Below are 17,129 nucleotides of genomic sequence, written 5' to 3' on the forward strand. Positions count from 1 at the left end.
TGCAGCTAACTTCTGGACTCCCCTGAGAGTGGGACAGTGGGAGTCAGGCCCAAAGTGGCACAGGTCACCTGTAGGAGTGCTGGTTGGTGGTCCACTCAGAAGCACAGCTGGTGCACGGAGATAGGTCTGCAGACAGGAGGTGCCTGTGCGTGGTATGCAAGCCCTTCCAGGATTTGGATGTTTACGGAGTAGTCGGTTCAAGCCAAGGTCAGGTACGAGGTGGGAATCAGAGCGGACGTAGACAGATGGGAAAGCCAAGGTCATTCACAGAGGAGTGAGAAAGAGAGTATCCGTAAGCCAAGCCGAAGTCAGGGGTAAATCAGAGTAGACAGGTCCAGCAATTTATATGCAGAACAATTTATCGCCACCAACCCAAATTCAAACCTTGCCAGACCATTCGCATAGAAGCTCAATACAGTTTCCGAATTAAAACATTTTTGGGCCTAACCCTCAACATGGGCATTACTAAAGAAAAACGATTTGCAGTTGTATTGGTCTACAGACCCGATTCATCATAGGTCTGTGTTCTCTGCTGCCATGGCCAGGCATAGATATGAGAGTATAATGTGTTTTATGCATTTCAATGACAATACACTGAGTTGTCCTTGAGGTGACCCTGAATTTGACCGGCTCCACAAAATTCAGCCCGTCGCAAATCACCTTAACCAAAAATTTGCAGATGTCTATACTCCCCAGCAAAACATCTGCATTGATGAGTCCCTCATTCATTTTTCTGGCTGCCTTGCATTCAAACAATTTCTCCCCAGCAAGCGTGCCAGATATGGGCTCACGATGTAGAAGACCTGTGAGAGGACAACAGGCTATACTTATAAGTTTCAGATGTACGAAGGAAAAGATAGTCACGTGGAGCCCCCTGGATGCCCAGACTACATGGGGAGCAGTGGCAAGATAGTTTGGGACTTGGTGTCATCCTTTTTCCATATGGGGTACCACTTATACGTGGACAATTTTTATTCAAGCGTGCCACTATTTAGACATTTGTACAATCTTGGAATTGAGGCATGTGGCACCATGTGACCTAATGTGTGCCCACCATTAGAAGTGGGTGGATGCAGGGCGGTATATTCTAATGGTGGGCATACCACACACTTTTTCTGGCACAGATTTCTTCTCTTTTTTTCATTCAGCCCACAGTCTGCATACAAAAAAAAGAACATAACATATATACCCAACAAGGACCAGCGACGTACTGGTATATCACTGGACTTTGGTTATACCAGGATAATGCCTACAGCTGCAGGCCTCATCCTGGTATCAATTTTTTCAGCCAGTGATTGGTTTTCATGTAAAAGCAATCCTAGTGGCTAATTAGCTGCAGGTTTTCTTTAACAAGCATCAGGAGATGATGCCCCCCCCCTCCCCTGCTGCCTTCCAAAGCCTTCTTTGGCAGCCCCGTGCCATCGGGGGAACCTGAGAATGCAGATAGTGTTTCTGCCAGCTGACCATAGAGCTGATTGGAGACCAGAATGATGCCAATCATCTCTATAGTCTAAGAAATCGGAAGCTACAAGCATTTCATCACTTCAGTTTCGCAGGTTATAAACAGCGACATTTGTAAATTGGGAAAGCATCTGATCACACTGATCTTGGTGAGATTAGATAATGTAAGGGCAGAGGAGATATCCAGAGTCTGATAGACCCCAGATTTCTCAAAAAAGAATATATGACAATGCCCATTGAGGTTATAGGGGATATCTGCATTCCCTGTGATAGCATTGAAAGTGATAAAAAAAAATGAAAGGGACAGTGTAAAAATAATTAAAAAAATCAAAATAAGTTACAAAAAAAAAAATACCCTCACACACACGCGCACCTGCGTTTGTGAGCATTGACCCTGTGCCAGTATGGAAACAGCGGTTGCACCATGCATGTGAGGTATCACCACAAACGTCAGATGAAGGGCAGTAATTCTAACACTAGACCTCCTCTGTAAATCTAAAATGGTAGCTTGTAAAGTCTTTTAAAGAGTTAACTATGGATATTAAAAACTTATGCAGTTTGTCGCCATTGCACGGGGCATGCACAGTTTTAAAGCATGTCATGTTTGGTATCTACTCGGCATACCATTATCTTTTATATTTTACCAAATAATTGGACAATATATTGTGTTTTTGTGCATTAAAAGTAAAAAAAGTGTATTTTTTTTTAAATTGTGTTTGAAAAATCGCTGTGCGAGTACAATGTGACAGAAAATTTCAGTACTATGTGACATAAAAAATTGCAGCACCTACCATTTTATTCACTAGGGTGTTTGACAAACAAACTTTTTTTTTTTTTTACACAAAATTGTCACTTAAATGATTTATTGCTCACACATGACATGGGTATATGTGGAATTACTCCCCAAAATATATTCTGCTACTTGTCCTGAGTATGGGGGTACCACATGTGAAAGACATTTTGGCAGTCTAGCCAAGTACAGGACCCCAAAATCTAATAAGCACCTTCAGGCTTTTAAAGGGCTTTATTTCCTCATTACACTTCCTGACTACCTATCACAGTTTCGGAGGCCCTGAAATGCCAGGATAGCACCAAACCCCCCCCCAAATGACCCCTTTTTGGAAAGTAGACACCCCAAGGAATTTGATAGGAAGCATGGTGAGTATTTTTCAGATCTCGTTTGTTGCCACAGGGTTTTGAAAATTGAAGAAAAAAAAAACAAAAACATATTTTTTCTTTTCTTTTTTTTATATTTAAAAACCTTGTGAGAAAAAATGAGATTTGCAAAATACTCACCATGCCTCTTTTTAAATTCCTTCGGGTGTCTACTTTCCAAAAAGGGTCATTTGGGGGGGATGGTGATATCCTGCATGTCAGAGCCTTTGAAACTGTGATAGGTAGTGAGAAAGTGAAATGAGGACATTATGCACCTTCAGGCTTTCAAAGTGGTCATTGGATTTCAGGCTCCTGTATGTGGCTAGGCTCCATAAAAGTCTCACACATGTGGTACCCCCATACTCGGTAGAAGTAGCAGAATGTATTTTGGGGTGTAATTCCACATATGCCCATGGCTTGTGTGACAAATATATCATTTAAATGACAACTTTGGGTTAAAAAAAATGTTTTCGTAGTTTTCTAAAAACTTGTGGAAAAAAATAAATCTTTCATGGACTCAATATCTTCTCAGCAAAAAGCTTAGGGTGTCTACTTTCTGAAAAGGGGTCATTTGGGAGTGTTTGTACTATCCTGGTATGTTAGCACCTCAGGAAATATGATGGGCAGTCAGAAAGTAAAAGCTGTGTTAATTCCATTATCTCTCCCATAGTTTGTAGACGCTATAACTATCACACAAAGCAATCAATATAAAATTATTGGGATTATTTTTAACCAAAAACATGGAGCAGAATACATTTTGACCTAAATTTATGACAACATTTTAGTTTTTTGGATATTTTTTATGACAGAAATGAGAAAATATTGTTTTTTTTTTTCAAAACTTCCTTTGTTTATAGTGCCAAAAATAAAAAGAGCACAAGTGATAAAATACCACCGAAAGAAAGCTCTATTGGTGTGAAAAAAGGATGTAAATTTCATTTATGTACCATATTGCATGACCGCGCAATTGTTAGTTAAACTAGCACAGCGTTGTATATCAAATAAATGGTGTAAATTCCATTATCTATATTATAGTTTGTAGACGCTATAACTATCACACAAAGCAATCAATATACACTTATTGAGATTTTTCACCAAAAACATGGAGCAGAATACATTTTGACCTAAATTTATGACTAACTTTGAGTTTACTATATATTTTTTATAGCAGAAATTAAAAAATGTAGTTTTTTTTCAAAATTTTCGGTCTTTTTTTGTTTGTAGCATGAAAAATAAAAAGCGCACTGGTGATCAAATACCACCGAAAGAAAGCTCTATTTGTGTGAAAAAAAGGACGTAAATTTAGTTTGGGTGCAGCATTGCATGACCGCGCAATTATCAGTTGAATTAGTGCAGCGCCAAATAGCAAAAAGAGGCCTGGTCAGGAAGGGGGTAAATCCTCTGGAGGGTAAGTGGATAATCATGTGCAGTAAAAAAAATGTGAAAAAAAAATTTTGCCATAAATTTCGGCCAGAATGTATTCTGCTCCGTGTCTTTGCCAAAAATAAAATCCCAATCCGTGTAAATGAATAGGTTTCTGTGAAAGTTACAGCGTCTAAAAATGGCGGGATAGATACTGGAATTGTATTTTTGTTACTAGTTTGATAGATATTTTGGGCCTACAATAATTTTTACCATCATTGTGAACTTTTGATAGAAGTCTCAGTGTCAGTTCCTGCAACTTCCCAGAACTGCACTTTCTAAGTGGACATTGACTGTATATAAGATTTACCATGTGTTTTATCACCCCAACACCCCGTCACGTGGCCTGGCTGCCCCTGTGCTCTCCCTCCCCCTCGCTGCATCCCCCCATCCTGCACACAGCCTTTAAAGCAGGTCGTGCAGGATGAGGGGAGGGGACCCCTGCGGCAAGGATCACAGCCCCTCCGGAAATCTAGGCAGGGGAGCTGTGATCCCCCACCAAGAGACCCCGGTGGTAGCCCACCAGGATGTCTCCGCGCAACCCCGATGGGCAGAGTGCGGTCAGAGGGGCTTCCCGCACTCTGCACCGCCAAAGACAAAGGCCGCGTTCATGAGAGTGTGGCCTGAGTCAAAGGGGCATGCCTCATTGCCCTGGCAATGTGGGGCTGGGCTGGACGTTGCCGGGGCAACCGGGAAGCATCCTGGGCGGCCTTAAAAGGGCCATCGCAGGACCCGGCCGGAGTCTTCTTTGCCTGCCGCCACCGCTGCTCGTTGGGAGGTCCGAGTGGGGACCAGACCTCTGCCAAAATAACCGCTGGGCACTCTGCAAGAGACTCTTCTTCCCCCCTGAACAGGTCAGAACTAAGACTCCCAGGACTTGGAGCACCCGCTGCCACTCTGCTAATAATCCAGGGCTGGGAGTACCGCTGACACTCTGCTAATACTCCAGGGCTGGCAGTATCGCTGACACTGTGTTAATACCCTGGGTCAGGACTATCTGCTGGGGGGCCTCACTATACTTTGCCTAATACTCTGGGGCCCGGATTACCCGCTGTTGCTGTGTGCTGAGCAGGGTCACCCCTGCCATTCGCTGTGAGCCAGAACATCCCTGCTAGAACCGTGAGTGTCTGCACCCCTGTTTTATCCCTCTATGGACTGTCCATGAACTCTCCCCCCTTCCTCCTCCCTGTTTGGATTACAATATAATACAATGATATATGGCAGTATGGTCACCTGGCTGATGTAAGGAATAAGCCCCGGACCCGTCATTCCTAACACCTCCAAGGGAGTATTGTCATCCATCTTCCTGCAGGAACTGAATTCAGAGGAGGTACGATCAGCGACTGTCATCCATCTTCCTGCAGGAACTGAATTCAGAGGAGGTACGATCAGCGATTGTCATCTATCTTCCTGTGGGAACTGAATTCAGAGGAGGTATGCTCAGCGTTTGTCATCCATCTTCCTGCAGGAACTGAATTCAGAGGAGGTACGATCAGCGATTGTCATCCATCTTCCTGCAGGAACTGAATTCAGAGGAGGTATGATCAGCGATTGTCATCCATCTTCCTGCAGGAACTGAATTCAGAGGAGGTATGATCAGCGATTGTCATCCATCTTCCTGCAGGAACTGAATTCAGAGGAGGAATGATCAGCGATTGTCATCCATCTTCCTGCAGGAACTGAATTCAGAGGAGTAATGATCAGCGACTGTCACCTATCTTCCTGGGGGAACTGAATTCAGAGGAGGTATGATCAGCGACTGTCATCCATCTTCCTGCAGGAACTGAATTCAGAGGAGGTATGATCAGCGTTTGTCATCCATCTTCCTGCGGGAACTGAATTCAGAGGAGGTATGATCAGCGATTGTCATCCATCTTCCTGCGGGAACTGAATTCAGAGGAGGTACGATCAGCGACAGTCATCCATCTTCCTGCGGGAACTGAATTCAGGGGAGTAATGATCAGCGATTGTCATCCATCTTCCCGCGGGAACTGAATTCAGAGGAGGTATGATCGGCGACTGTCATCCATCTTCCTGCGGGAACTGAATTCAGAGGAGGTACGATTGGCGACTGTCATCCATCTTCCTGCGGGAATTGAATTCAGAGGAGGTACGATCAGCTATTGTCATCCGTCTTCCTGCGGGAACTGAATTCAGAGGAGGTATGATCGGCGATTGTCATCCGTCTTCCTGCGGGAACTGAATTCAGAGGAGGTACGATCAGCGACAGTCATCCATCTTCCTGCAGGAACTGAATTCAGAGGAGGTATGATCAGCGACTGTCATCCATCTTCCTGCAGGAACTGAATTCAGAGGAGGTATTATCAGCGACTGTCATCCATCTTCCCACAGGAACTGAATTCAGAGGAGGTACGATCAGCGATTGTCATCCATCTTCCTGCGGGAACTGAATTCAGAGGAGGTACGATCAGCGATTGTCATCCATCTTCCTGCAGGAACTGAATTCAGAGGAGATACGATCAGTGATTGTCATCCATCTTCCTGCGGGAACTGAATTCAGAGGAGGTACGATCAGCGATTGTCATCCATCTTCCCGCGGGAACTGAATTCAGAGGAGGTACGATCAGAGATTGTCATCCATCTTCCCGTGGGAACTGAATTCAGGGGAGGTACGATCGGCGATTGGCATCCATCTTCCCGCGGGAACTGAATTCAGAGGAGGTACGATCGGCGATTGTCATCCATCTTCCTGCGGGAACTGAATTCAGAGGAGGTACGATCGGCGATTGTCATCCATCTTCCCGCGGGAACTGAATTCAGAGGAGGTACGATCAGCGATTGTCATCCATCTTCCCGCGGGAACTGAATTCAGAGGAGGTACGATCAGCGACTGTCATCCATCTTCCTGCAGGAACTGAATTCAGAGGAGGTATGATCAGCGATTGTCATCCATCTTCCCGCGGGAACTGAATTCAGAGGAGGTACGCTCAACGACTGTCATCCATCTTCTTGCGGGAACTGAATTCAGAGGAGGTACGATCAGCGACTGTCATCCATCTTCCTGCGGGAACTGAATTCAGAGGAGGTACGATCAGCGACTGTCATCCATCTTCCTGCGGGAACTGAATTCAGAGGAGGTACGATCAGCTACTGTCATCCATCTTCCTGCAGGAACTGAATTCAGAGGAGGTACGATCAGCGATTGTCATCCATCTTCTTGCAGGAACTGAATTCAGAGGAGGTACAATCAGCGATTGTCATCCATCTTCCTGCGGGAACTGAATTCAGAGGAGGTACGATCAGCTGGACATTGGCCTATCATACATTCCATCTGATGAGTTACAGATGGCCGATATCTTTCACAAGTCACAGAGCCCCCCATTGAACAGAAATGGCAAATACTGGAATGTATTGAAGGGTGTGCCTTTACCTGGTATGGGGGGGTATAAAAGTAAGCCATTGCTCTCCTTGTGGCCCCTCTTGGAGCCCAGGTGTCAGGACCCCAGGATGTCTGTGGAATGTACCTCCATGATTCTATGTGTCTGTCCTGTAGTCCTCTCTATGTACTGGTAATATACTGTATGTTAGACTGTGACATCATTGTTTGTGTGTATCATATCCTTTATATTTTGTTATATTCCATTCATAGCAAGCTTCTTTTCTGTGTAAACCAATCAGATCTTTATTTGTTGCACAGTTGTTATCATTTGGTATAAATATTATTGGTAATAGCCGGATGGGGATTGGCTCAATTCATGTATAGACAAAAGGTTGTGATCACTTATTATATTCACCATCAAGGGAATAAGTGAGGTAATGGAGGTGATCAGAGTACAATAGTGGGACTGCGGCTGGCATTCTGACTCTGGGGGGAGCTGACTTGGTGTCACTGACATCTCCAGTGACACCAATACAGTGATCAGTGCTAATAAAATGCACTGACACTGTACTAATGGCACTGGGCAGGAAGGGGTAACATGAGGGCCCATCAAAAGAGTTAACTGTGCTGTGTGTGTGTGCTTCACTGTAAGTACACTGCTTTGTATTGGTCTCCTATGCAGAGCCATACAAAGCAGTGTGCAGGAGTTGACAGGGGAGAGATCTGTGTTATTTATACACAGGTCTCTCCCCCATCGGTAATCACCGGGTGCTGATGAGGAATCACCGGCTGGGACCCGGTGGTTGACAACAAAGGCCGTGAATGGCAATGTAGGTAGGGCACACGTGCACGCCCCCTACCCGGAACTGCAAATTCACATATATATACATGATTTTGCACAGCCGCACCGCCCTGTAGCAGTATCTCTGATATAGGGCAGCACTGAAGCGGTTAAAGCCTAAGGTTAGTCACACATTTCTTCAAAAACAGCACAACAGACAGTACTTACTGTCAATATGGAATGCCCCTTGTGCTGATGACTTCCTCTTTAGCTGAAGTCTTCCATCCTTCAATCCCCCCGACCTCCACAGTGCTAACAGGCAGATGAATATTCAGAATACAATGTCCTGGAAGGGGGGATTCCCCCATCCACCTCACTTGTTTGGATGGAAAAGAGAAAAGACCCTGTCCCATCTTTGGGGACCAAAGATTCTTAGTGGGGGAAGTGTGTAGCCAGGGGAATGCTACTAAGAGATGGAGGAGACATTACAGAGTACACAACAGGTTGTTTAATTTCCCCTTATGTTCATGGATAGATCATTGCATCACATTTCTGCCTCTAGAGCACAGGTGTCAAACTGGCAGCTATTGCCAAACTACACGTCCCATGAGGCATTGCAAGATTGGCAGTTACAAGCATGACTCCCAAAGGCAGAGGCATGATGGAACTTGTAGTTTTGCAATAGCTGGAGGGCCACCAGTTTGACACCCCTGCTCTAGAGGGAGACCACTCTTACTGACCCTGAAAGCAGAGGATCCTGGGACATGTAGTCCCTCAACCAACCCTTACAGAAGAATGAATCGGCCCAGAGACTACAACTGGCTTGAGAGCCAAAGCAACAGGGGATCCTTGGAGAGTTTATAAATTTACTGTAATTGGTGGTCTCGGGGTCTTGTCCTGGGGGCTGTGGTGGTTTATGTAAGGATTTATTCTACTTATAAAGGGCGTGTCCCTTTCCCTTAGATGAAATATTACAGTGCCTCCAGCCGTTAAAATACGGCAAATATTTAGTAAACCAATAATTTGGACACCTTGATAATTTGATCACCACTTATTATTAGACCTTGAATTCTTTTAGCCAGTATGATTTCGTACCATACACACAAAATTTGCCTTATAATAGATAAATATAAAATTTATTTATGTACAAAAATTATATATATATTAACACAAAACGCAAAAGACTGGTGATAAATGAATATTGGTACACACAATCAAAAATATATCCTACCAATGTAATACACAATAATAATGTTTCTAAATAATGAAATCAATATAACAATCTTCTAAATGATGATAATTATTATTAAAAATTAAATTTATTAATAACTAATAATTTAGAGTATCTCAGAGGTTATATTCTCACAAACCGTGGCCATAGGATTGGAAGAAGATATTCTCTGACAAATTATACTCTAATTATTAATATTTAATAAATTATGAAATATGAGAAATTTATAATATGACACCAAACAATTTTAACAGTAATACAGGATCTCTCTACATATATATAACTACCCAATATAGTTGTGATACACTAAGGTAATTCTATGACTCTACACAACAGAGAAAATAGACAATGCAAAATGAAATGGACATCTCACCACACCCGGAATTCAGACTAGGAAACTTTCCAGTGGATCCAGCTGGCAGTGGAACGCCTTCAGAATGATGACCACAGGGGAAAGTGAGATAGAGTTCAATAGTGTGGGAGAATGTAGGAAGTTAGAAGTACAGAGATTTAGAAATTTAGTAAAGTTTTGGAAGTTTGAAAGATGGAAGAGGGGTTATTCAGCAGAGAGGTCTCTTCAGATGTCTTCAGATTTTCTTCTAATGAGGTTTTTTCTTCAGTCAGGTTTTTTCTTTTGATGAGTCTTTTTCTTTTTTAAAGGTGCATGGGCTTTTATACCAACTAAACCATTGTTCTAAGATACCCTCCCACCAGGCTTCTTGATTGGCTAGTTGAGAAATGTATGTACATAAGCTATTTCTCACCTATCCGCCAGGTGGCGGTCTTGTACCCTAGAACAATTTGAGTATTGATGATGACTCATACCTCGGGTGGAACTCCATGTAATTTTAGGTATTAAATATACGTCTTATCCAGATATATAAGTGATCATAGCTATAGTGTTCTAAATAAGAACCATGGAATATATGTGTATATTCAGTTATTCCTGTCCCTGAGATACAACTTGTGTGAAAGCATCTGTTTCCTGATAAGACATACAACTGATGCTAACTCACAATATATCTTACTTTCCATCATCTCAATACTCAAGTTAGTGATATACAATTCCCATTGCTGAATATTTGGTGGTGTGTGAAACATATTCTTTATAACATCTCTAGATACTATGCTTTTGTAGTAATATCTTTGTGGTTAGATACATTCAATTCTCAGTCTTAAATGTCCTGAATTTAACTTTTAGTCTTAAGAGTGACACATTAAACTGATGTTTGTCCATTGTAAAGATGAGAGGCAACAACCAGGTGTCCTTGTAGTTTGAACAGACCATTTGAAAAGACTGATATCTCACCATTCTCCTCAAGGGTTGTTTACTCTTCTCAAACGTTACTATAGTTTCACTTGTTGGTGTGGTGATTCAACATTTGAAGGTTTACAGTCTTATTTGGCTGTCTATTTAACTTTTGTATATGCATTCTCCCCGACCCCAATATACAAATAGTATTTATTTACAGTCCAAACAATCTATTATCTTGGAAAAATCTCACTTCACTCATTATATACATTTCTCTAGCTTGGGGTCCTTCGACTTTTCAACCAAGACAAGTTAACCCTTAACATACGGCTATGCTGAGTTGCTGTCATGTAGGATTATGTCTTGATAAAATCATGTTTTTGAGATGTAATTTCAAAAGGTCCACAACAGTTCTCTTCATGCACCAAACCTTCCAACTCACCTACTGTGCTGGGCAGACTTCTGGCATTGGGGAACAAACACTTTCATTCACTGACACGTTGTCCATTCACTGACACCTCGTTCATTCACTGACACCTCGTTCATTCACTGACACCTTGTCCATTCACTGACACCTCGTCCATTCACGGACACCTCCTTCATTCACTGACACCTTGTCCATTCACCGACACCTTGTTCACACGGATTTTGTGTATTTTTTATTTTCATACAAATGGTACCAATTCCACTGGTTGTAACATGGGAACCTTCTTACCATCTGCCATAGCCCTCCCCCCATCTTTCCCCATTCCACCCCCCAATAAGTACTGACATGTCTGATCTGTCTACCCCATTTTAACTGAATTCTCCCTCCCCCCTCCATCCTAGTTTATATACTCCTTCAGTCTTCCCATAAACCCCTCCCCCAGCACAGCAGACCCCCTTCCATTTAGGTGCAAACCATCTCTAGTATATAGGCTGCACCCCAATGAGAAGTCAGCCCAGTGCTCTAGGGCAGGACTTCATTTTTATTCTTCTCCTGCCATCAATGGCCAACCCGGTCCCACACTTCATCCATGTCTTTGAGGACCTCTGATCTCCTTATGAACTGTTTCTTCCATGATGAAGATCAGCCATGGAGTATGTCTGAGGTGTATATCAGGGGGTGCTTCTTCCCCACATGAGAGCTGGGATGTCCAGCAACATTCATCTAGAAGACATTTCCCACACTCAAGGCACTAATACACCTCCAGGGTTGTGTGGGACCCCTGATGTACAGGAACATAGGACTTCAGTGAGGAACATTTCCCTCACTTAGGACAGGAAAGTGGCTTCTCCCCCGTGTGACATCTCTGATGTCTGGAAAGATGGGACTTCACTGAAAAACATTTCCCACACTCAGGGCAGGAATACGGCTTCTCCCCTGTGTGAGATCTCTGATGTGTGTAAAGATGGGACTTATCTAAAAAACATTTCCCGCACTCAGGACAGGAATACGGCTTGTCCCCCGTGTGAGATCTCTTATGTTTGGAAAGACTGGACTTATCTGAAAAACATTTCCCGCACTCAGGACAGAAATACGGCTTCTCTCCTGTGTGACATCTCTGATGTGTGTGCAGACTGGACTTCAATGAATAACATTTCCCACACTCAGGACAGGAATACGGCTTTTCCCCCGTGTGAGATCTCTGATGTCTGTAAAGATGGGACTTCTCTGAAAAACATTTCCCACACTCAGGACAAGAATACGGTTTCTCCCCCGTGTGAGATCTCTGATGGATGTAAAGAATGTGCTTCAGTGAAAAACATTTCCCACACTCAGGACAGGAATACGGCTTCTCCCCTGTGTGAGATCTCTGATGTTTGTGCAGACTGGACTTCTCTGAAAAACATTTCCCACATTCAGGACAGGAATACGGCTTCTCCCCCGTGTGACATCTTTTATGCACATTAAGATTGTATGTAGAACTGAACCTCTTCCCACACTCAGTACAGGAGAAGCTCTTCCCTGTTGGAAGGCCGGCCGGGTCCCGCACAGTCTGAGGTTCCTCAGGATACGAGGAATTCGATGGTCCATCTACACTGGGTGGTGCCGGATGGACATTGGAGGGAGCCGGGTTTTCTCCTGGACTATACTGTGTGATGTCCTCATCTTCTACTTTCCAGTCTGGAGACAAAGTGAGACAATCCTCGGAGGTTTTCCTCATCTCCCGGCCATGGACTAAAATACAAAGACAAAGAGGATTACTAGACAGGAGCTGATTGGTTCCCCCAAACCAGGACTCCGCCCACATCAGGCAGCTTGGTCTCTGAGGAGCTTACAAATCCACCCTCAAGGGAACTAGGAAATGGCTCCTCTGATCTCCTACCAGGTCATTTCTTTATTCATGGACCTTAGTCAGAGAGTGAGGAAATCAGAACTGTCTTTTATAGGAGGGACAGTGATGAGGGGATTATAGGACGAGGGTCCCCACCCCCTCTATCACTCATCGCCATCTTCCCAACACAAGAAGTACTGCACTTCCTTATTTAGTCCATGATTTAGTCATGAAGAACAGCGGGGCTGAGCCCCACCAGAGGTCAGAGAGTGAGGATGGGGGGAGAACAACCAAGATGAAGACTGGACTGATCCTGAAGACCACCATCATTGGGGTATTGACTCCTCCCTCATTATCACTTTCTGTTTAAGGGTCCAAAGTTGGAGGATGTTATCACATTATTATCACCATGTAAAAGTCTGTGCTCCAATCACATCATCCGATATAAAATGTCCAGCTGGGAGGAAATGGGTGTAACAAAAGAGAATCCATATTATGTGTATATATAGCAGTGGGGGAAGGGGGAGAGCAGAAGTCAGGACTATGGAATGTACAACACAGAGTATATAGTGCAGGGGTCAGGAGTATGTAATGTACAACAGAGTATATAGTGAAGGGGTCAGGAGTATGTAATGTACAACATAGAGTATATAGTGCAGGGGTCAGGAGTATGTAATGTACAACAGAGTATATAGTGCAGGGGTCAGGAGTATGTAATGTACAACAGAGTATATAGTGCAGGGGTCAGGAGTATGTAATGTACAACATAGAGTATATAGTGCAGGGGTCAGGAGTATGTAATGTACAACATAGAGTATAGAGTGCAGGGGTCAAGAGTATGGAATGTACAACAGAGTATAGAGTGCAGGGGTCAGGAGTATGTAATGTACAACATAGAGTATATAGTGCAGGGGTCAGGAGTATGTAATGTACAATATAGAGTATATAGTGCAGGGATCAGGAGTATGTAATGTACAACATAGAGTATATAGTGCAGGGGTCAGGAGTATGTAATGTACAACATAGAGTATATAGTGCAGGGGTCAGGAGTATGTAATGTACAACAGAGTATATAGTGCAGGTCACATGACAGTTGTATACAATGGATGGCTTAATTTTCTTCCCAAAAGAAGAACAAAAATTTTGAAAAAAAAAACCCACGTTTTTCTTTGTTTCTGTTATAAAAGTTTACAAATAAATAATTGTTCTTCATAAATTTAGGCCGAGATGTATTCTGCTACATGTCTTTGGTGAAAATAACCCAAATTAGTATTTATGATTTAGTCTGAAGGGAAGTTATAGAGTTCACAAACTATGGGAGATATCTGAAAATTGATCAATCCTGAAGTACTGACAGTCAATCTCATTTCTTGAGGTCCAAGAATGTCAGAACAGTACAGATATCCCCCAAATGTCAGGACAGTACAGAAATCCCCCAAATGTCAGAACAGTACAGATATCACCCAAATGTCAGGATGGTGCAGATATCCCCAAATGTTAGGATGGTGCAGATATCCCCCAAATGTCAGGACGGTACAGATATCCCCCAAATGTCAGGACGGTACAGATATCCCCCAAATGTCAGGACGGTACAGATATCCCCCAAATGTCAGGACGGTACAGATATCCCCCAAATGTCAGGACGGGACAGATATCCCCCAAATGTCAGGACGGGAAAGATATCCCCCAAATGTCAGGACGGGAAAGATATCCCCCAAATGTCAGGACAGGACAGATATCCCCCAAATGTCAGAATGGTACCGATATCCCCCAAATGTCAGGACAGTACAGCTATCCCCCAAATGTCAGGACAGTACAGAAATCCCCCAAATGTCAGAACAGTACAGATATCCCCCAAATGTCAGAACAGTACAGATATCCCCCAACTGTCAGGACGGTGCAGATATCCCCCAAATGTCAGAACAGTACATATATCCCCCAAATGTCAAGACAGTACAAATATCCCCCAAATGTCAGGATGGTGCAGATATCCCCCAAATGTCAGGATGGTGCAGATATCCCCAAATGTCAGGATGGTGCAGATATCCCCAAATGTCAGGACGGTGCAGATATCCCCAAATGTCAGGATGGTGCAGATATCCCCAAATGTCAGGACGGTGCAGATATCCCCCAAATGTCAGGAGGGTACAAATATCCCCCAAATGTCAGGACTGTACAGATATCCCCCAAATGTCAGAACGGTAAAGATATCCCCCAAATATGTCAGGACGGTAAAGATATCCCCCAAATGTCAGGACGGTACAGATATCCCCCAAATGTCAGAACGGTGCAGATATCCCCAAATGTCAGGACGGTGCAGATATCCCCAAATGTCAGGACGGTGCAGATATCCCCAAATGTCAGGACGGTGCAGATATCCCCCAAATGTCAGGAGGGTACAAATATCCCCCAAATGTCAGGAGGGTAAAGATATCCCCCAAATGTCAGGACGGTACAGATATCCCCCAAATGTCAGAACGGTACAGATATCCCCCAAATGTCAGGACGGTACAGATATCCCCCAAATGTCAGGACGGTACAGATATCCCCCAAATGTCAGGACTGTACAGATATCCCCCAAATGTCAGGACGGTAAAGATATCCCCCAAATATGTCAGGACGGTAAAGATATCCCCCAAATGTCAGGACGGTACAGATATCCCCCAAATGTCAGAACGGTGCAGATATCCCCAAATGTCAGGACGGTGCAGATATCCCCAAATGTCAGGACGGTGCAGATATCCCCAAATGTCAGGACGGTGCAGATATCCCCCAAATGTCAGGAGGGTACAAATATCCCCCAAATGTCAGGAGGGTACAGATATCCCCCAAATATGTCAGGACGGTAAAGATATCCCCCAAATATGTCAGGACGGTAAAGATATCCCCCAAATGTCAGGACGGTACAGATATCCCCCAAATGTCAGAACGGTACAGATATCCCCCAAATGTCAGGACGGTACAGATATCCCCCAAATGTCAGGACGGTACAGATATCCCCCAAATGTCAGGACTGTACAGATATCCCCCAAATGTCAGAACGGTAAAGATATACCCCAAATGTCAGGACAGTACAGATATCCCCCAAATGTCAGGACGGTACAGATATCCCCCAAATGTCAGGATGGTACAGATATCCCCCAAATGTCGGGACAGTACAGATATCCTCCAAATGTCAGAACAGTACAGATATCCCCAAATGTCAGGACGGTACAGATATCCCCCAAATGTCAGGACGGTACAGATATCCCCCAAATGTCAGGACGGTACAGATATCCCCTAAATGTCAGGACGGTACAGATATCCCCCAAATGTCAGGACAGTACAGATATCCCCCAAATGTCAGGACAGTACAGATATCCCCCAAATGTCAGAACAGTACAGATATCCCTCAAATGTCAGGACAGTACAGATATCCCCCAATTTTTACTTTGGGTACAATGTTGTATGATCGCGCAGTTGTCATGCAAAGTGTGAGAGCGCTGAAACCTGAAAAATGGCCTGGGCAGGAAGGGGGAAAAAGTGCCCGGTATGGAAGGGGTTAGTGGGGTACCCCAAGGTTCAGTGTTGGGACCCCGACTTAATAATATATTTATAAACAATATAGGGTCTGATATTAAAAATCCCAAGGGGGATATGATCTCCATGTATAATACATAAGGGGGATATGATCACCATGTATAATACATAAGGGGGGATATGATCTCCATGTATAATACATAAGGGGGGATATGATCTCCATGTATAATACATAAGGGGGGATATGATCTCCATGTATAATACATAAGGGGGGATATGATCTCCATGTATAATACATAAGGGGGGATATGATCTCCATGTATAATACATAAGGGGGGATATGATCTCCATGTATAATACATAAGGGGGGATATGATCTCCATGTATAATACATAAGGGGGATATGATCTCCATGTATAATACATAAGGGGGATATGATCTCCATGTATAATACATAAGGGGGGATATGATCTCCATGTATAATACATAAGGGGGGATATGATCTCCATGTATAATACATAAGAGGGATATGATCTCCATGTATAATACATAAGGGGGGATATGATCTCCATGTATAATACATAAGGGGGGGATATGATCTCCATGTATAATACATAAGGGGGGATATGATCTCCATGTATAATACATAAGGGGGGATATGATCTCCATGTATAATACATAAGGGGGGATATGATCTCCATGTATAATAC

At 43.5% G+C, this 17,129-nt stretch overlaps 2 protein-coding genes across 2 annotated transcripts in view; both read right to left on the reverse strand.

Annotated features, from left to right (window-relative positions):
* Positions 1-17,129, reverse strand: part of LOC149460661 (uncharacterized) — a 269,888-nt gene that overhangs the window by 88,877 nt on the left and 163,882 nt on the right. The window lies entirely within an intron of this gene.
* Positions 1-17,129, reverse strand: part of LOC149460662 (uncharacterized) — an 83,600-nt gene that overhangs the window by 26,920 nt on the left and 39,551 nt on the right. Inside the window, exon 2 of the mRNA XM_089679378.1 lies at positions 11,896-12,897. Coding sequence (XP_089535504.1) covers positions 11,896-12,897 — 1,002 coding nt within the window. The remainder of the gene's footprint in view (positions 1-11,895; positions 12,898-17,129) is intronic.

The sequence above is a fragment of the Staurois parvus genome, unplaced genomic scaffold, assembly GCF_062004578.1.
Source record: "Staurois parvus isolate SC_StPar_1 unplaced genomic scaffold, SC_StPar_1.0 ptg000222l, whole genome shotgun sequence".
In the NCBI taxonomy this organism is placed as follows: Eukaryota; Metazoa; Chordata; class Amphibia; order Anura; family Ranidae; genus Staurois; species Staurois parvus.